The sequence below is a fragment of the Silene latifolia genome, chromosome 6 (assembly GCF_048544455.1).
Source record: "Silene latifolia isolate original U9 population chromosome 6, ASM4854445v1, whole genome shotgun sequence".
In the NCBI taxonomy this organism is placed as follows: domain Eukaryota; kingdom Viridiplantae; phylum Streptophyta; class Magnoliopsida; order Caryophyllales; family Caryophyllaceae; genus Silene; species Silene latifolia.
Window position 1 is genome coordinate 5195663 of NC_133531.1, and position 22166 is coordinate 5217828.

General features: G+C 31.3%; 2 protein-coding genes across 2 annotated transcripts; both read right to left on the bottom strand.

Annotated features, from left to right (window-relative positions):
• Positions 1 to 1257: 1257 nt before the first annotated feature.
• On the bottom strand, positions 1258 to 3099 carry LOC141586112 (putative receptor-like protein kinase At5g24010). The gene has a single exon (XM_074407244.1). The coding sequence runs from the start codon at positions 3017 to 3019 to the stop codon at positions 1625 to 1627; it is 1395 nt and encodes a 464-aa protein (XP_074263345.1). The 5' UTR covers positions 3020 to 3099; the 3' UTR covers positions 1258 to 1624.
• Positions 3100 to 3808: 709 nt separating this feature from the next.
• On the bottom strand, positions 3809 to 8144 carry LOC141586113 (mitogen-activated protein kinase homolog MMK2-like). Its single transcript, XM_074407245.1, has 6 exons — positions 7728 to 8144; positions 6546 to 6675; positions 5507 to 5644; positions 4855 to 5187; positions 4558 to 4741; positions 3809 to 4295 (listed from the first exon to the last, which is right to left on the bottom strand). The coding sequence occupies exons 1-6, from the start codon at positions 7883 to 7885 to the stop codon at positions 4087 to 4089; spliced, it is 1152 nt and encodes a 383-aa protein (XP_074263346.1). The 5' UTR covers positions 7886 to 8144; the 3' UTR covers positions 3809 to 4086.
• Positions 8145 to 22166: the final 14022 nt, after the last annotated feature.

Consider the following 22166-nt stretch of genomic DNA (forward strand, 5'->3'; position numbering starts at 1 on the left):
GAGTATCCCCAACTAGGTCGAGTAACGAGCTATCTAAGTCAAGTATCCTCTCTCGTCTCCCTTGCTAAGGCCTACCTATGGTCAACGGTTAGTCAACGGGTCACTAACCGGGCGGGTATTACAAAACTGAATTTATAGGATCTGAACTGAACTGATCTTATAGAATCTTGAACTGATTTTATAAAATCTAAACTGATTTTATATAATCTAAACTAAACTGAACTGAACTTATAGAATATAAAGTAAATTTAAATTAAGTAACGTAAGTCCAAAAAAACAGGATCTATCACTTAGAAAAGAAATGCTTAGCTCCACAAAGAATGTTTGTACGAGTAGTCACCACCTCACCAAATCGTTCTTGAAATTGAGATGTACTTCTCCACTAAATATAAATTGACGTTCATGATATACAGTATAATTTACGGAAAAAGCGTTGGTACGGATTGGATATGGACCGTATCATTTCAGCTCACGTTCTTGAATTCTTTCACCGAAACAAATCTTGTTAATATAAATTTTCTTAATTATGCTTCCCCGGCGGGGAGTCAAGGACTATGTATCATAAGATTTGATCTCTTTTTGTGAGTAATAAAGTGAGCCGTAAAGATAAATTTGATGCTAACGAGATTTGAACTTAGGTTATGAGCTGAGTAGTACATCTCATGCAGGTAAAGTAGCTGGTATATGTAGGTTATGTGAAATCTACTAAAACGTTACTGAATTTGTTAAGCATTCACTCCATATTTATCAGCAGTTGGAGAAATAGAGACGACGATGATGGAGACGGAAGTGTGAAGGTGGTCGGACTTGTGTACTTCACTTTGGCGGGAATGCCTCGTTTAATTAAGATACAATAATCCTCATAAGAGATCATATCTGTATTCAATCCCACAAATTTCTGAAATCACCAGAGATTCCAAAGGGTATTCTCTGCAGTCATCAATTCTCATCACTACATCCATCGAATACCCCTACGAGCACTATACCCTCTCATCAAAGGCCTTTTTTGCCCATGGGAGAACTACAGTCTACAGGGTCTTTCATTTAGGCACAATTTGTATTTCACGGCCTAAAAAGTTTAGGTCCCGAGTGAGGCTTCAGGATTTGGCTATCTTCACATAAAGTGTACGGAATAATAAAAACAGTGCAAGTAAAGACCAGGGAAGCAGTTTAGGTCCCGAGTGAGGCTTCAGGATTTGGCTATCTTCACATAAAGTGTACGGAATAATAAAAACAGTGCAAGTAAAGACCAGGGAAGCAAAAACAAATGTATTCAATCCGAAACTCAAAAGAAGTGTATCGAGAACCAGGTTCTTTTATTATGTCCTCACCTATTCCACGCATACAACAAAATGAACAATAGTATGGCACTCACAGTCACAGAAATATAAGTTAAACTTTATATTGACATCTAATAAAGAATACGGAGTAAAATCTAGCGTATGATGAACCCTCATAAATACAAGTTACTTACAGTACCATGCATATACTCCCTTTGCCAGGGCTGCAGTTCGCGAATACAAAGCTTTCGGATGTTTCACGTTTCCACATCAATGCAATTCCAAGCAAGCCACATTACAAAATTAGCAGAGATCGGACGCATAGTTCATTCTCAGAGACGCAACTATTGATAGCTTGACTTCAAAGCGACTTCTGATATATCCACTGGCAACCGTGACCATGCCACATTGTCTTGAACTTTAACTAAAATTTTCCGCAAAAGCAAAGAAACAGCAAGTAACACACCAATCGCAATAGCAAAAACAAGCGGAAAACCAGTTCTCCCTTGACAACTTCTTAAAACAGTCTCAGCCGAGACCATCCCGTCAAAACTTTTCATCGCGTTGCTCATTTTAAACACTTCTACACCATTCAAGATAGCATTCACCCCTAAAGCTGAACTCCCCACGCTGACTGTAATAACACCGGAATCACCCCCATCAACCACGAGATCAATGTAGTATGGGGAAGCTAAGCTATTTGTTAATGCTGACAGATCCAAATTCTCGTAAGCCAATATTCCATTGACATACACATTAAAGTAAAGAGATCCAAGCGTACGACTAACAATATCACAGAAATGAACCCTCACAAGATACTTATACCCTCCAACAACCGGAAAAGCCCAACTCAACCTATCCTTCGAGTCACTAGCATTCAACCCATCAATCCCAGCCATCACCCTGGCACTTCCATAAACATGATCAGGGGCAACCTCACGGCTCGCCCCACCGACCTGATACTTAATCCTCCCACTAAAATGAACCTCTTTGGATTCGACACTCGACTTCAAAAACTCATTATCAGGAACCCAAGTCCTCCACAAAGTATCATTAAACGGGGTAATCTTCGGCCCGCCAACATTAACCCTAAACAAAGTTTCAAACCCATTTTTAACCATCCCATTAATTTTACTAACTCCATTAGCATTCACACCCTCGGCAATATCCAAGATCAAATCTTTCGGAGCCGAAACGACTTCAATTGCACTAACAAACCCGAAACTCGTCTTTCCAACAGGTACAAACAACAATTCAAGATAATCACAATCGATCAATAACACAAATTCATGAATTTCAACATCGTTTTTCAAATTCAACAAACTAAATTCATTCAATAACAAATACCCATCAGCTAAAACATGAAATTTAGCAATTTTACCATCAAATTTCTCGAAATTTAATCTATGAAAATGTAATCGAATCAAATGGGTACCTTTCTGATTGATTTTAAACGAATAACCAGACGGTTCGACAAAGATTCTAGCCGAGTTGTACAGGCGACCAGATGGGGTTGTCAACTCAGTGAGTGGGATCGTCCGAGTTGAAGAGAGTTTGACCGAGTCAGGGAGAGGTGACTCGTCGCTTGTGAACTCGCGGTTGTATGAGTCTAGAATTGTGAATAAGGGGGGCCCACAGTTGATGAGGTAGTTATCGAGAGGGGTGAATGATGAGGTAACATGGTGAAGAATGGTGAAGATTAAGAGAGAGAATGGAAGGAGATTTGAGAGTTTAGCCATGGCGGATTGTTAATTAGAGAGAAGAAAGGGATTTTGATGAAAGACTTGTAGAATAGAAAAACGCGGATCTGGGAAATGAGGGAAAAGTCGAGTTAAGAGACCGTCTTTCACTTAGTTATTGGAAAATCAATTTCCCGTATTCTTTAATTGATTCCTTTATTTTGTACTCGTATATGTTTTCATAATGAGCTTATTTATTTTATCGTAAAATGTGACTATTTTTATTAATAAACCAATTTATTTTGTATGCGCTCATTTTTTATCGCATTCTGTTATTTCTGTAGCATTTTTATTCCAAGTTGTAAAATGGACCGTCCATGAGTTTGTGAGAGATTGTCTCTCAGGACTACATATGTAATCATTTTGTCCCTTTTGACTCCAAATAATATGGTTTGTCGAGAAGTTAGTGAAAGACTGTCTCTAAAAGATACCCCGTATAACTGTATTACTGTTTGAGAATTTTAATCTTAATTTAAATTATATTCATTTATATACTTTTGAGTCAAAATGGTGTTTATTTTAATGTGAAGTACTTTGAATATGTCCTGCCTTTGATTAGATTAGTGCGTAAAAGGGTAGGCATAAAATGGTTGTACGCGTATACAGCTATTGTGTGATGTTGGATGTCTTCAAGGACAATTACATATTGTCACACACACGGTGCCAAGCTGCCAACAATGATACCGACCTACCGAGGTTATGTTATGTTCATCGTCGAGAAAGCTTAGATAGTGTTCGTATATAATGAGAATTTGTGAAAATTCAATACCATATGATAATGAAAAAATATTTTCCCAAGCTGGCTCACATAAATTCAAGTTTAAAAAAACAGACGAAAATACGTTGCTATTACTATGTTATACAACCTCGATCTACCCTTTTCCGAGGAACAAATACATGAATAAGTAGAATACATTCCTATACTGTTATCATACAAGAGATACAAGATTACAAGTACAATTTTCAAGCATAAAAGTTTGACGACGAGTGGGATGTGGAGTTTGAGCCTTACGGTTTATCCCGAGTTTGAGATCCTTAAAACCACCTAACAACAATAGTTGAGGTACTTAAAGCAATATTGGATGATAGTTTGGGTCATTGTTGTGATCTTGGGGATGTGGGTTGAACCTCACCGACTCCAACCAAATGAGTTCCTTGATGTTTTCTTCGGTAAATGAAGGCTGCTCAAAATCGAAACTGAATGGCTGGGGAGAAACAGGTTCTTCATTTATGTCGTGAAGGGAAGCCAAGAAAGGGTGGCAAAGCGCCTCATCAACTGAACAAAAAAAACGGAACAAACGATGACAACATTCTCACATACTTGGGAATGAGTATTTAAACTGAATCTAAAACATGGGCCAGAATTTTCCTTAACTGTACAACACATTTGTAATCCACAGAAAATAATGGATTACAAGACGACAATTTTGATGCTGACGAGTTTTAAGGCCGTTATGAGATTCATCAATCACTATAGCTAAACTAGTTGACATATGCACCCAAACTAACATTATGGTAGAAGACAATGATAAATGTACCTGTTATACGCCTGCTGGGATCAAAAATGAGCATTCTCTCCAGTAAGTCAACTGCCATGGGAGACGCGTTAGGAAATCTCATGGAGAACTGTTGTCTTGGATACTGTGGAAGTTGCCTAACATATCTACGAGCATTGTCACTTCGTAAGAAGCCTAAGCTGGAGTCATCAGGAGCCCCAATAAGCTTCCATAATAAAAAAAAGGACCAGATGCACAAAATTGTCAAAACATTTCCCCAAGTGTGTTGAATATAAGCAATTCTGATCCAAAACGATGGCTTTGTACACAAGAAAGTACCTCAGTAATTAGTTTCAGCTGGTGAACATAATCTTTGCCGGGGAAAAGGGGTTCTCTTGTCATGATTTCTCCAAGAATGCATCCGACAGACCAAATATCAATAGCAGCTGTGTACTCTGAACAATTTAGAAGCAATTCTGGTGCTCTGTACCAGCGAGTGACGACGTACTCAGTCATGAATTCAGTTTCAGAAGTTGTTCTCGCGAGCCCGAAATCTCCAATCTTAAGGTCACAATTCGCATTCATGAGTAAATTGCTCGGCTTCAGATCACGGTGCAGCACATTGGCAGAGTGAACATACTTCAAGCCTCTTAGTAATTGATAAAGGAAATACTACGAGCACATAAACATCAATGTCAGTGGAAATATAGCTCACACTCCAAAAGACATTACAGGGAAAAGTTTACAGAAATAATTAAGTTTCCATAATCCTACAAACATGGGAAGCTTTATTTTGAATGACTCTTGCACAGTCATCACATATGTCATAAAACTTGTACAGACACTCCACATTCAAAATTGATACTCGGAGTAACAGAATGTGGCAGCCGTAAGCATATACTGAAAGCATGCTTCCTAAAGACCAAATTGGTCAATGGTACAGTCATCCTTGAGATTTTAACAAGATTCAAATTTCAAACTACTTTCATACCCGGCAATGATCATCTGTAAGTGACTGGTTCGATCGTATTATTTGGTGAAGATCAGTATCCATCAGCTCATAAACAATGTATACGTCACTGAAGTTCTCTTTTTGAGGAGGCCGTATTACATCCCTGATGGCGATTACCTGTTTTTGAAGAAGGAAAAGTAATAAGAATGCTTATTGGAGCTTGAAGCCTTTAACCCTAAGAAAGGTATATGTAACGCCATTCCAATGTCAATAGTCAACACCAGAGCCATATATCAATTTTTAGAAAATATGAAGTACAACTTCACTCAGGACATTCCCGACACCATATATTCCTATCAGCAGATGAAGTCAGTGGAGAGTGAACTGTTTATGATTGCTTTTGGATCGGCTTTTGGATAAATCAAACGCAAGTTGGTTTGGAGTGTTCTGTTAAAAGACAGAATCCAGTGTAACATCCTAAAAAAGAAAGAATCCAGTGTAACATCCTAAAAAAATGGGAAGGGATTTACAGGAATAAAAGGAAGTACTACGCATTGACAGACAATGACACTGCCATACGTGATACAATTTGCCAGGTTTGCAGTCGTGAAAGAAAGAATTCAAACAGCTACTCATAAGATGTCAATGCTATAACCAAACAAATAATACTTCATCCTAAATTAATTGTTTCCACTTGACCGATCAAGCAAGATAACTATTCCATATTACTGTATTGTTTTTAAAAAGGGTTATTTATTACCCTCTCTAATTCTCTGGATCCACATTCCACTTTTGGCCTATTCTTAATCACTTCTATTTTGGGGATGTTTTTATTGTACATAACACTGCTTTAATGGAAACCCACAACCCACTCACATTCCTTAGTAATTTTGTGAAAAGCAAACGGGCTGGAGTCAAAGGGAGTATAATTGCGTAGATCAACAAAGTCAACTGGGAACAATATAGGTGTGATAACTGGTAAGGTAGTATAAACAAGGAAACAAAACATGTGAATTCATCAATTTCTGCAGGACTCTAAAGTAATCTCAGAAATAAATCGATGAGCTCACAGCCTCACATTGTCATGGCTCATGTGGCAAAGAAGCTTGATCTCACGAAGGGTTCGTTTGGCATCGACTCTGTTATCGAATGCATTGCTGATCTTCTTAATCGCAACTTCTTCTCTTGTCTCTGAATTAACAGCAGCACTATCACAAGATAAAAAGATCACGAATCACATAACTACTCATAGTCTACCACACCCCAAAAATCAACACAAAATAGGTAGACCATTGAAAAGTCAAAAGCTTATCTTTATGAATTCACAAAATGTCAAACATGTGTTAGATAAACAAGCTAAAATCAAGATAAAACAGTACAGAATAATTTCTTAATGCATACACAATCAATAAACTCCACTTAATCAGGAAAAAAAACAAAGCTCCGGATATTCGGATGCACTTTTATTCAACAGAATACATACATAACTAGATCAGTACTCCGTAATAGATAAAAAGTAGCACCCAACCAAGGAGCAGACAATCATCAATTGAAATCATTAGACCTATAAATACGATCATCAACTGAAATCAATCAAACTAAGATTACTAGTAACATGGACTATCAATAAAATTAATACTGAATCAATAAACTACTCTGAATCAAGGAAAAAAACACATAATCAATCTCAATTGAGCTATTACAACCAGAAATGACCAAAATATCATGAATTAAATTCATTTCACCTATGAATTTCAAAACAAATTAAAAAAATGGACCCTGATTAAATTAGGTAACGATGATCAATTGAATTCATCATTAAACCTAAATTTCCGAGTAATACGGAGTATTAACTAAAGGCATACAGAATCAATAAACTAGATTGAATCAAGAGAATAATCAACCAATAAATCAAGATTAAGAACATGATCAAATTAGGTAACGATAATCAACTTACGAACAATACCGAGTATGAACCTAAATGCATACTGAATCAATAATCAATAAACTCCATTGAATCAATTAAAAACACATAATCAATTAAGAACATGATCAAATTAGGTAACGATAGTCAATTCAAATCACACAAATACTTGTGCAAGTAAGGCGGTCTTACACAAGTTTATTATAGAACCGACACTTTTAGTAACTACTTTTATCTATTATCTTTGTGTAAAACCGTCTTACATAAGACTGACTGATGATCGAATTATGAAACGATAATCAATTAAAAAAAGAAAGAGAAAGGTAGAAAGATTACCAAACAATGCCGTAAGCGCCGCGACCGACGGGACGAATAGGAGGAACGTATTTACTGGAAACTTGAAAGAGATTGCCGTACAAGTTGTACTCAATGTAACGTCCTCCATGTGTAAGTGCTCCTCTAAAGTTGTTGCTGCTTTGCTCTCTATTACTCATCTTTCTTGTTAGTTGTTGTTATTACTGGGTCGGTTTGATTGAGTTGTGAGATTATATGTATCGAGAGCTCGTCGAGCTTAAAAAAAATTTTAGGTAGCTTTTTAGTTCGGAATCAGGCTCGAGATCAATTTGATTAGGCTCGGGCCGAACTTTGGCTACTTGACCATATGACCATATCTAATTATTTAGTCCCTTTATTTTTCTATTTTCACCCCCAAACTTTTTGCTTAAGTTGATTGTGATTAAACAATGAAAAAGTAATGAAATAATATCAAGTGGACCGTGTTTAACAATGTCAACCAGAATGATTAAGAGGTTGTTCAAGTTACTTAATTAACTTACATTGAGTTATCATTTCCCACCAAATTATAATTGAGGGGAAAATTTAAAATGTCATAAATGTTGCCCCCAAAAACCTAGATTGCATAATAAAGTATACTACATATTACACACATTTTGTTACACATCAGTCTTGTGCCTCATCTCTTCTCTTCCTGATTATACTCTTCCTTCTTCATCTCTTCTATATTCTTCTCTTCCTACTTCATCTCTTCCTTCATCTTCTCTTCGAAATCCTTCATAATTTCTCTAAAAGTTGGCCAAGAAACTGCACTTTCATATCACAGTTAGTAACAACTTTATAGTGATAATATCAACAATAATAAACAGCTACAAAAAACAGTGAATACTTACCAAGAATAATCAAAATATGCGTGGTCCAAATCTATCAAACGATGATAGACATAGAATAGGATGCTATTTATTCGAAAATAACAAAAATGGTAAGCCAGTAAAAGGTTCAATGAACATCCTTGCAGCAAAATACCAAATAGACAGGAAAACAATCTTTGAAGTATGGAGGATTGCTAAACGTCAAAGAGAAAACGGTGAAGCTTTGCAGTTAAATTTCAAATTGAAAGGTAAAAAAGGGAGGGAAACACTTGAAGTTCCAATACACAAAATATTAGTTACAACTATGGGAGGCAGGTGATCAATACATTCATTTGGTGCAACAATTGGTGTCTGAGCAACAACAATTTTCAATTGGGTTAAACAAGGTAAACTTAGAAAGCATACGTCAGCTTTGCATTCAGACCTGACTGATGAGAACAAGTTTAACAGGTTGATATTTTCACTTTCAAAGTTAAGTTATGATAGGATATCAAATTCTTTTAAGTTTAAGGACATGGGAAATATAATCCATATTGATGAGAAATGGTTTTATATCTCACAAAATGGAGCAAAGTATTTTCCAACTGATGGAAGAGGTTGATCCTTATAGGGCATGTCAAAGCAAAAGTTTCATCGCTAAAGTAATGTTTATGGCAGCAGTTTCATGAAAAATTTGGGATGGAGATGGTAACCTTTTGTTTGATGGAAAATTTGGGATATTCCCACTTACTTTCCAAGATTCAGCTAAAGGGAAATCAAAAAACAAACCTGCTGGAACTCTTGAAACTAAATAAGTGGCTTCAATCAACAAAGATGTCACTAAGGAGATGATGCTAAGTGCTAACTAAGGTAATCTCAGCCATTCACAGTAAATGGCCAGCATCAATGAGCAAGAATATCATCATCCAGCAAGACAATGCAAAGCCACATATAAAGGAAAATGATCCAAATTTTATGATGGCATCAAATTCAAATGGTTTCAACATTACTTTGACACAACAACCACCAAATTCACTTGGTCTCAAAGTCTTAGACTTAGGATTATTTTAATTCAATAGTCATTGCAAACTAAAAAGAGACCAAGCACATTTGATAAGTTGGTGTCCAATATGATGAAAGCTTGGGATGAAAAACCAGCACAATGTTTATGTGATGTTTGGCTTAGTCTACAAGCATGTATGTTAGAGATTATTAAGCTGAAAGGACATAATGACTATAAGGTTCCACACTTGAAGAAAAAAGCACGAAAATTATTGTCTGGAACATTGCCAAGGAATTTAGTTGCAGATGAAGCAATTGTTAGGGAATGTCTTGAGCATTTACATGCAAATAGCAAGGATGCAAACTTAGATGAAATAAGTGTGCCCCTTGCTTTAACTCATCCCTTTTAGGAGGTGTTTGGTTCACCCATTCTAGGTATAAGGTATGAGTTTGGAATGAGATAAACTCATACCCAAGGGGGGAGGTAGGTATGAGAATGATACCTTTGGGTATAAAAAAAAGAATTAAAAAGAAAAATGTTGTGAAAAGATCCATATTTTTAAAAAATACATAAAATTAAATTGTTTTAAAGACTTTTCTTGGGGAAAAATACACAATGATTTTTTAATCGGCATGTTTAATATATTTAAGAACAAAAATAATATGATATTTAAAAAAAAGCAACATATATAAAAAAATTGTAGAAAAGTTTGAACTAATCAATATATGAAAATTTAAAGTATAAAATTAATAAATAAGTAAATAGTACAAAATCTTATTAATAAAATAAACATATAACATGATTTGATTTCTCCTTCCATAATTGAACCAAACACAAGGTATGAGGAATCGAGTTCCAAACCCATACCACCCTGATTTAATTTCTGATTCCATACCGATAACTTTGTGCGAATTAAACGCTCCCTTAGATGCATGTTTATAACTTAAACATTGTAAACATACAATGTTTAAGCCATAAATATCATTAGGGTATGAAAATCTCTTGTGCCAATAAACTACGTATTTTGTAATGAGCAATGTTTGAAATGAAAATGGTTACTCTCTCAAAACATTAAGCATTTTTTTTATCAATGAGCAACTCAAAATAATACAAGTCATATCCTATTTAGCTCTCAAAGCATTAAGTTTTTTCATCACTGAGTGGAAAAAAAATAGATGGAAAAAAAAGTACATATTAATTTTGGTTGAATGTTAATTTTGGGTGTACATTAAGCATTTTTTCCACTCGGTAAACATTAAGCATAAAAAAAGAAGCATTAAGCTATTTCGGGTGTACATTAAGCATTTTTTTCCACTCGATAAACATTAAGCATTTTACCAAGTAGGAAAAAAATAGATGGAAAAATTTATCTTATCGACGAACAACACAATATTACGTTCATTCATAGAGAGTTATACAGTGTCTAAGTGACTTCTCTTTATTCGGATCTAGCTCCTTTTTATGTTGATGTGATATCTTTATGTCGAAATTCAACTTTTTGTTTATTGGCATCAAGTGGAAAAATTATTATCGGGAGAGATGTTTTGGAGTCGAATGACTTAATGTAATCTAGTTACACTATATCTGAGGTAACTTTTTTTTTATTCATGCCTTTGTAGGTTTTTTCAAGCTAAATAGTAAAATATGACTTTAGTTACGTTCGTAATTGAAAAGTTATTGTTACCTTATAAAGTGACTAATAATTGTTAGTAACTTTTATTTTAAATAAAAATAGATGGCCAATATCTGTACTTTTGGATTTTTATCTTCTTACATTATTTATTTTTTTGACAAGTATTGACTAAATTTTAAAAAAGTTACACTTACACAATGTACATGACATTTCCATACATAACCAATTATAACCTGACACATGACAATTTTAATTTAATTTCAAGTGGTTAGTTAAAGGTTAAGTTAGTAATTTAATTTGTGTATTTAAGTTGATAATTTAAGGAAGTATATATCTTTTTTAGTCTGTCCCTCATGGTTCAAAGGCCATGTAAGAAAAAAAATCATTATTTGTATGTATATATTGCGACAATATATTTACATTTACCACAATTTACTAATATTTTGCCACGATTTAAGTATTGTTAATCATTTATCAAAATTTACTGGGTCCCCGAGTACTCAAAGGCCTTGATGCATTTATCCAATGTTTACTTTTTTATTTGCCAATTTGTCTAAAGAAATTTTTTTTTACAAATTTGTCCACAACACCCTATTTTTTTTATTTTTTTATTTTACCAATTTCTCAATTTGGCCGATAAATAAATAAATTCTAAACTAAAGAAAAATCTAAACTCCACAAAGTAAGCAGCAGCAAAAATTTTGGCATAATTCGCCGGAGATTACCTTATTACTTTAAATAAATTACAAATATAGTTAATTTGAAAATTTATAAAAAATAATAATGAAAAAAATCCTAAAATACGAACAAAACTATTATTGCTTGAATGTTGATGAATACATACATTATTTACCGCGATTCTATCAGTAGATGAAAATTCCTCATAAATTTACAACTAATTAAGTTTTTTTCGCACTTATACTTCTCATTTTTAATAGAAGCTAGAAACGTATCATTTTCCTACCAAATTAAATTTTGAAAGATTAAATAATCCACGCACTAACATGGTATTGAATATTGAATAAAATTGAACAATGTATTGTAGATATAAAATGTTACCCATAATCTATCAGTTATTATAAAGATTTATTTAAAATGATACCGGGCATATATAGGGTAGACTATTTTTTGCATAAAAATATTGATAACACTAATAAACCTTTTGAAATTTCGACTAAACGACGTCTACTATAATATTATTGCCTTATTTTTAAATTTTATTTTTATGATAATTAACTTTTAAAAAAAAAAGAACATTGATCAATATATATTTCATCTTAAATATTTATTTTTATGTATATAACAAATTTAAAAGAACACCCGTGCAATTTTACACGGGTTTAAGACTAGTATTTCTTAATAACTTAGCTAACAGCAAACCAAAGCTAAACATAATAATAATTATAATTATCTTACAAACTACTCTTAACTACTAACAGATTAACACCTACTGAACGGAAATATGAGTGTGTTGGAGGAAATTCCGAATTGTATCAAGAGAAATAGCGTAGTGTCTTTTTGTAGGAACTGTTGCATTATTCGTCGTGCCAATTATTTTTCCACATATCGTTCCTAATAATTGATTAGAGTTTTTATCGAAAATAGGGCCCCCGATGAACCACTCATAATTAAGTCTATTTCAAAATGTACTCTCATCGGCTGACCAAGAACAGAGTATTCAAGGTCCCTGACAAAATTAAAAACAATAATAATAAAGATTAAGAATCTTCAAAGATAATTTGAAAAATAAAAACAATAGCTACTTACTGTAGAAAACGATTAAAAAAAACATTGTTAAATTTATTTTTTAAATAATATACAACAAAAAGAGTACTCTTTTTATATGGAAATAAAATTCAATTAAAATTGTCTAACAAATTTTCTGCTTTAAATGAGAATTTACAAAAAAAAAAATAAAAAAAAAAAAAAATCATTACAAATTACACTAACATTTATAAAAGCTTAAATTGATTACTTATACAATGTGACCAGTTGTTTGTTGGAAATAAAGTTGCTCTCATGAGTTGTTTACTATCTTTTTCATCTCAGGATGATGAACTGCATATGCGGCTTGTCTTGGATAAAATGGATCTTTTGAAAATAATGCAAGTTGTATACGAAGAATAGGAGGTGTTGAAAACTGATAATCAATTAGTTGGAATTTGGTCAATGTCAAATAAAAAAACATGCTACAACGATGGAATATTCCCTTGTAATGAGGACCAGGATAAAAAAAATGTAACCTTAATTTCAAAATCTATGGCCAATGTACTATAATCATCATTATCGACAAAGGGGTTTACTTGATGACAAGTTGAGATGATATATACCCTTCGTTATCCTTGTGGCAAACAACTCCACAACTCCTTATAATAGTATCACTAGTTTAGATTCCGGGCAATGAATGCACGGAATATAGATTTTTTTTTTAATAAACTTATATAATATTGGTCTTGTTAATTATTCATATTTCTCGTCATTGTACTTTGCTTTAAGAACAAAAGTCGTAACTGACAATTAATAAAAAAAAATGAGTAATGTGTTGAAATGTATTTTAAATAAAATGATTTTATGCCACAAAACTAATAATTTCAATTTTTAAATTCTCGTTTTTTTTTATTAGGAAACTAATAATAACGATTTAGAGATTTGTCTTATACGTAGTATGAGTTAAGTCATTCTCAAATAATAACATAAGAAAAGATTTAGCAATTTATAGTTTATATAAAATTTAATTATATTTTAATTAAGATATTATAGTTTAATGAAAATAATATAATTTGATGAAGAAAATAGTTTTAATGAAAAGATAATAATTTAATAAAATAAAATATACTCTCTCCTATTTACTCATTTCTTCCCCTTTTATTTTGTACAAGAAATAAGAAAATGATTTTAGATCACACAAAACACTCTACCTACAAACAATTGAATTTGGATCACACAAAACCTTCCAAAAAAAGAAAATAGGAAAGAAAATCCGACTATCATGAAAACGGAAAGAGGGAAGAAATGAGTGAATAGAAGAGAGTAGTTATTAGTTTTCTTATTTAGTTAGTGCACTTAATTGTAATTAGCTTCCTTATTTAAAAATATGCTTTTAAAGGGAAATTTGTGAGAACACCTATTTTTTTAGTAGACAGGGGATTCCCAAGCTAACTCCCAATCAATGTTTACAATAGACATCTCCAATTTTTTGTGATTTGCGAATTAAAAAAAGCGAGTGTAGAAAAGAACTAAAGCCTTAAGCACACCATTAAAACCAGTTTTTTAGAGATTAAAATTCATACCACAAAAGAAATATGGATGCTAACAAGAAAAACAACAACATTCCTTCTTATAGGTTCTCTCCCTCTGTTTGTAGTGCCAAAGACAGTGCCCAAAATCATACCCAACAATTTTTTAGAGTTCCGATCAAAAAGCGGTGTTCCGGAAGACCGTGACATTGTCAGCGGGAGATAGAAATGCACCCTATGTGGCATCGGTGGATTAGGAACTACAAAAGAAAGGTTCGTGTCGAAATTAAAAACAAGGATTATTCACTCATTTCTTCTCCTTTTATTTTGCACAAGAAATAAGAAAATGATTTTGAACACACAAATAATGAAGCACGCACTTCCCCCACATGTTGTCACGCCATACACAAGTGACAACACAAAAACATTCACATATAATTATACACAAATTCTTTCATTTTTTTTCCAATAAAAATAACGGAGCCAATATCTATGCTTTTGGATTTGTAATTTCTTACATTTTTTTTTTTACAAGTATCAACTATGAATTTAATTTACCACTCCTTCCTAATTTGACTGTTGTTACCTCTTTTTTTTTATGAGCTTAATTTGGTTTTGTTCATTTTTCCCCTTTTTAGCAAGTTTTTTATTCATTTTTCATTTTTTTTTATTGTTTTGTCTCTCCCGTAAAATTTAACACTTATATTATTTTATACATTCTTTTTTATTTTTACTTTCCTATAAAGTTATCCATTTTTGTATTTTATTCTTTTTTATTGATTCCCTTTATCCTTGTGCCTAAAAAAAAAGGTAGTAACGTTCAAATTATGAGGGACTATGTAATTGCCAGCCAACATATTTCTCTCTCACCTAAAACTTCAACAAGCTAGTATTATAAATTATGTGGTATCAAACATGTCGCTTAATTTTAATTATTATTTTTTGGAAATATCATTTATCTTTTTTAAATAAATTTCTTAAATAGAAATTTGTTCAACTTCATAAGACCCCCGATCCCTTTGTTAGAACCGAATCGAACCAAACCATAACCTGAACCATGTAACATTGGAATTAACCATGAAATGATTGACTTTTATATTCTAAATATTAATTTCTAGATATTTTGTGATTTGCGAATTTGACATTGTTTTTTAGTATGTAAATTGGTCTTTTGATAATTTAAATGCATTATGAATTAGTTGCGAAATATTTGATGAACAAGACCATATTGCATTTTGAGCCTTATAATTTTGTGCTTAATTTAGAGTTTTTTACTTTCTTTTATGAGACTTCTATGTCAGTTTTTGTAAAATAACAATTAAGAAATTCTTTTTTGGAATAAAAGGATGAAACACATTTTGTTAATATGCTTCTTTCTTAATTTTAGAGTTGGATTGAAGTCATTTGATCGAAATTTCAACAGGTTTGTTATTGGTATCAATGTTTTTATGTAAACGAAGTCTACATTATTTATGCTTAATATCATTTTAAACCACCCTGTACAACAACTAGTGGATTATGGGTAACATTTTGACATTTTACATTTACATTACGTTGTTCAATTTTATTCAGTATTTGATACCGTGTTAGTGCATAGATTATTTGATCTAGGTTTAAAGACGATAAATATTAGTGAGAAAAAACTAAATGAGTTGGAACTAATTTTTGTGGAATTTTCATTTACTGATGCATCACGATAAATGAGGTATGTATTCGTAACACTCATGCATTAATGGTTTTGTTCGTATTTTAGGATTTTTTTTATCATATTATTTCTTATAGTTTTTCAATTTAACTGTACTTGTAATCTTTTTTTTAAGGTAGTAAAGAAATCTTCGGCGAATAAAACGGGAATTTTTACTGGTGATATTATTACTTTGTGGAATAATATTTCTTTGAATTCTCTTGCCTAGATAATTTTTCTTCAGTTTAGTAATTGTTTTTCGTCCAAATTGACAAGTTGGTAAAAAAAAAGTTGGGTGTTGTGGCGAATTTGTCAAAAAAAGTTTTCTCATTAGACAAACTGGTTAAAGAAAAAAGTGAAAGATAGGACAAATGCATTAATGCCTTTGAGTTCTCCAAGACCAAGTAAATTTTGACAAATGATCGACAATACAAATAAAATCGTGGCAAAATACTAGTAAATTGTAATAAAGGTAACTATGGGCCTGCCTGGTACAGCTCTAATGAATGAGGAGGAGATATGTGTGGGGGAAATAATTACCCACCAAATTGATTCAGGGAGAGATTTTTCCCCTGACACAAGGTTTGACATTTTTGGGAAATAATCATGGCTTAATATTTCCCCAAGTTTGGTATGGGGTTAAATTTTCCAGCTACATTACATTACAAAGGGACCAAACAATATAACAATGTGCAAAGTTGCCATACTTTTAATTATACCATTAATTCAACATCATCAAACTTTTTACTTTATTACATTGCCAAAAAAAAGTGGCCTAATTTTAGAAACCAAAAAATAAAAACAAAAATTTAAATTGTATCTCAGAATACTAATAAATTTAATTCAACATCATCAAACGGGTGCTAAGATGGAGTGAATCGAATCGAATCGAAATAATCGAATCAATTGAATGGAGCCGAATCGAATCGAATGGAGTGAATCGAATCGAATCGAATCAATAGAGGTGAGTCAATCAATCGAATCAATAAAGTCAATAAAGTCAATTGAATGAAATACTCATATTATTAATAATAATAATAATAGTATTCAATATTATTGTTATTATCAACTATAATATATTAATATTCATAGTATAATAGTAATACTAAAATTAATATTTATAAGAAAAAAATTATAATATTATATATGAATAATCATAAATTATAATAATGAAAAAATAGTATTTTTCTACTAATAATATTTTTAATAACAATAATAAATAATAAGGTCATATTAATAATGATATTAGTAAAATAATTGTTTAGAATAAAAACACTCAAGTAAGCGTTGCTCGAATTCAGGTAGTAGCTCGAGTAGTCTTACTTCTAGAGAGAGAAAGTTGTTGGTGAGAAGTTTTTACCATTGATTGGTGAATAGTGAGATATTTATAGGTTCTATGTGTACCTCAAATGATGGTTTGGCAAGCACGGTTACCATATTCGCTATGAATACGCCTTATCGATTCGCGATTCGCTTATAGAAAATGTGTTACATGTATTTTCAGTAATCAACTTGATAGAATTTGCTTTTAACGATTTGTGATTCGTAGGGTACCAAGCGAATTTGTAACCATGTTGGCAAGCGTGTTGACTTGTAAGACCCCGTATTGGCAAGTGAGTCAAGTCGGTTCGGTGTGCCTCATTAATAATATTAATAATAAATGTTATGAATTTTAATAATAATACCAATAAATGTTATGAATTTTAATAATAATACCAATAATAATTATAATAACATTGACAACAACAACAATAATAATAATAATAATAATAATAATAATAATAATAATAATAATAATAATAATAATAATAATAATAATAATAATATCAACAACAACAACAATAACATTAACATTAACATTAATAACATTATTATTCATTTTAATAATAATATTCATCATCATCATCATCATCATCATCATCATCATCATCATAATAATAATAATAATAATAGTAATAATAATAAATAGTAAATAATATTAATATTAAAAAAATAGTATTATTGTTAACAAAATTAATAATAACTATTATTTAAATTAGTAAAGCTGAAATGAGCTGAATTTAATGGATTTGAAATGATTTTTAAATTTGAATCGAAGCCGAATGAATGAATGGAGTGAATCAATCGAATCGAATCGAATGGAGCTGAATGAATCAATAGATTTGAGCTGAACTGAAATGGGCTGAAAATAAGCCAGAAAGAACAGGGAAATTTACATGAGAATGATCTCAAAAACAAACAAAAAACAAAAAAAAAATCGTAATTTTAGGATGCTTAGGACAATGAACTTAAATTGACAGAAAATTAGAACAATGATTGAACTTAAATTGACAGAAAATCCTAATTTGAGGCCCTCGTTCTCGCTGCTCCTCTATACCAAAATTCATATCCACAAAAAAAATAATCCAAATTGACAGAAAATTATTATCAAACCCACAAATCTTATCTTTATAAATACAGAAACATTTCATGCATCCACATTAATCCACGTCACCTTATGCAATTTTTTTTTTTCTTTTTTTGTTTTTCCCCATAAAATAAATCGTGGGCCCCTTTGCCAGTTAGTTGAATTAATTTCTTTTTCATTAAAGACTTATCATGTTTATAATCTGATAAATTAATATGTTTATATAATGATTACTATTTCTTCCATTTTACAATTTTACAATTTCAAGAATAATTTTTTCATGCTTGAATATCAATACAATGTTCCCAAATTGAACAAATTAAAATTTATAGAATAAGGGCTTAAAAATTGATAGCTTTAAAAAATTACGGAGTAGTTACATCAATCTTAAATAATTTTTTAAGCATGCAATTATCAGATTTACATATTTTCTAATTGTATAAAATAATTACCATTTGGTTCTCATGAAGTATAACTATTAAGAAAAAAATAACATGCTATTTTTTTATGACTAATGCAGAATAATAAAGAATCTTAAAAAATTACTCTAAACACTAGAAGGAAAAATAATGAATTTCATCACTACATTAATATTTTTTTTAATGTTAATCATTATATTAATGTTCCTAAAAATATACCAGTGCAATTTTGCACGGGTTTAAAACTAATGTAGTCTACCATGAAATTTTCTAATATTTGGAATGATATTAGACTCTTTTAGTTAATTCTATATTTATATTTCTTGAATTGTATTGTAATTAAACCCTTTTAAATTTTGACAATTGTTTCAATTTTATAGCGATATTTACATTGTTAGCTATTTATTATTTTTACATACTATGCATTTAATATACTCTATATCATGTTTTAACACTGAATTCATGCATTTTTTTTCACGGATTTAAAACATGTGTAAGTTTCAAACCCTTGTAATTTTTGCACGTGTTTTAACCTATTATCATTATAAAAGAAATAGAGTATAAAATATTCATGTATTTTGGTTAACATTTTTAAATGTTAATCATTATATCAATGTTTTTAAAAACATATCAGTGCAATGTTGCACGAGTTAAAAACTAGTAGATCATAATTTCATAAATTAAATAGATCGTAATTTCATAAACTATCATAACCCAAATCATATTTGAATAAATTAGCATAAACCCTAATAATAATAATCACAATTTTGAAACGATAATTATCATATTTCACCCAGAAATTGATAACAATCGTCACAAAAATGGTGTTCAAGCAATTAGAATGGTGCAATAAAAATGGAGGAAAATGAATACCTGATGGTAGGAGAAGACGGAGATGACGAGAAAAAAAAGGGATAAAATAGGGATTGGGGGTGATTTTTATTGCGGCGTAATTGTTACTGATGGTGTGGGGAGGGTAATGGATTACTTCTCTTGGGAGGGAATAGTTACTGGGCTCTACTTATTACTCTCATACCAAACCTCCACAAACGGCCCATAATAATTTCGTTGGACTTGTTCTGGCCTATTACCCCCATCCCAGGCAGGCCCTATATATTGGTAATATCCATACAAATAATGATTTTTTTTTTCTTACAAAGCATTTGAGTCCTCTGGTACCCAGTGCAAGTTCTAGTAGGTCATATTCGACATTGATTAACATATTGTAGATTATAAAACGGTTAAGCAGTAATTAGAGGTGGATTAACCACTACCAAAAAGGGAGTTAGAATGACATTAACATCAAGAAAAACTCTAATCAAGGTCAAATCTACCGTTATTTTCCATCCAAATAGTAATCTCTTGAAAGTTGGAATATCATGAAATCGGGTTTTTGTCCAAGAAATAAACTTAATTACAGCCTCTACAGGAAATTGTCATGTGTCACGTTATATTCTACAAGAATTGTCATCGGGTTTGTCAAATTATCATTAGTTTTTATTTGGAGGCTCAACATTCTTTAGACCATTTTTCCTGGCATGTGCTACCATAAGTAGTCATCTTTTTCTCTCACGTTGTTGCTAGCTTTTTTTAATTATTTTTTTTTAAAATGATTTCATCTGTGATGCATATAGGTCGTCGCGATCTTGGTTTCTACAAGAATTTCAGCGACATTGATGATGACTCTGATGGGTTCCTATTGGTTTGTCCGCAAGATGGTTTGTGGAGTTAATTACTGTATTTTTGTAGTTAAAATTGTAAGAATATATTCTTTCTTATTTCCAGATGGCTTGCAACAAAAGAGTTTAGGGATCGTTGTCGAGTACAACAAGGAAAAAAGATTTTAACTTCAACGTATATTCTTGGAGGGCATTCAGATGTGATGGGCTTATGGTTATATCCATCCATTTGAACTTTATTTACAATAAATTTAAAGAGTTTTCTGTATTTTTATTTTAGTTGCGAATTATATCTATGAATATCATAATATGTGCTTGTTTGGTGATGTTGTCAAAAATAGTATTAAAACGGTTAACAAGTATAAAGCTTGTCTTTTGAAATTGTAATATTATTAAGTACAATTATATGAAATAAACCTCTATAATGGCCATTTCATTCAATCATTCAACCAATTCATCATAATATATTGGGTAATAAAAACAAAACAAAATATGAAGATAATAAAATGTAAATATTGGGTTTTTTTTTGTTTTGGGCTTGTCCTATATTATAGGGCGCTCATATAGAAGGGTTGATGTTTCAAATTATACCAATGGACTTGTAAGTAGATAAATGGGCTAGGTATATATATAAATATTGAAAGAAGCAACAGACTTATATGTAGTCAAGTTAGTGGGCTTAGTATTTAAAAACACTAACAGATAGGAACTTTTTCACAAAAACCCTTTTCGACGATGTTAATATAAAAAGGGTTTTTTGTTTAATTTTTTTTTTCAAACACCACCTTTAAAAAAAAAAGTTTATAAAACACAGCCTTTAATATTAATTTTTTGTCAAACATTACCCCATTGTAAAATGTTGAGTCCTTCGGCCAAAAAGTCGTGTTTGACAAAAAAAATATTATTAAAGGTTGTGTTTTACAAACTTTTTTTTTAAAGGTGGTGTTTGGGAGAATTTTTTTTTTTTTTAAAGGTTGTGTTTGACAAAAAACCCATATAAAACTAGTATAGATCCCGCGCAGTAAATGCGCGACATTTATAGAATATTTACATTTTAGTGTGTATTACTTTCTCATTCAAATTTATACCTTAACTTTTCATATTTCACCTTATTATATTTTGATATGAGAAAAAAAAAATAAAAGTGCAAAACTAATAAAAAATTTGAGTATATCATGGGTTTCATTTTATTACTTTTCTTTAAATCATCTTAATGATTTTTTTTCACAAATTTAATAATATTAGTTTATATTTTTGTTTTATAGAGTGCAAGTATGCATCAATCAAGTCATTCTCAAAGAAAGATGAGCAAATTGTATTTTATAATTTTACGTATATTACTTTTATTTTATTTTGATTAAAACATTATAATTGAGAATTTAATGAAAATAAGTATACGTTAAATAAAAGATAATAGTTTGAAAAAAGATCTCATTAGTTTGCTTATATAAATAGATGGAGTTTGGAGGGAAAAATTGATAAGTTTTATTGTCTTAGTATATAGGAGATTAATGCAATGATTGATTCACGATATACTTATTTTTTGGCAATGATTAGGGATTTTATACT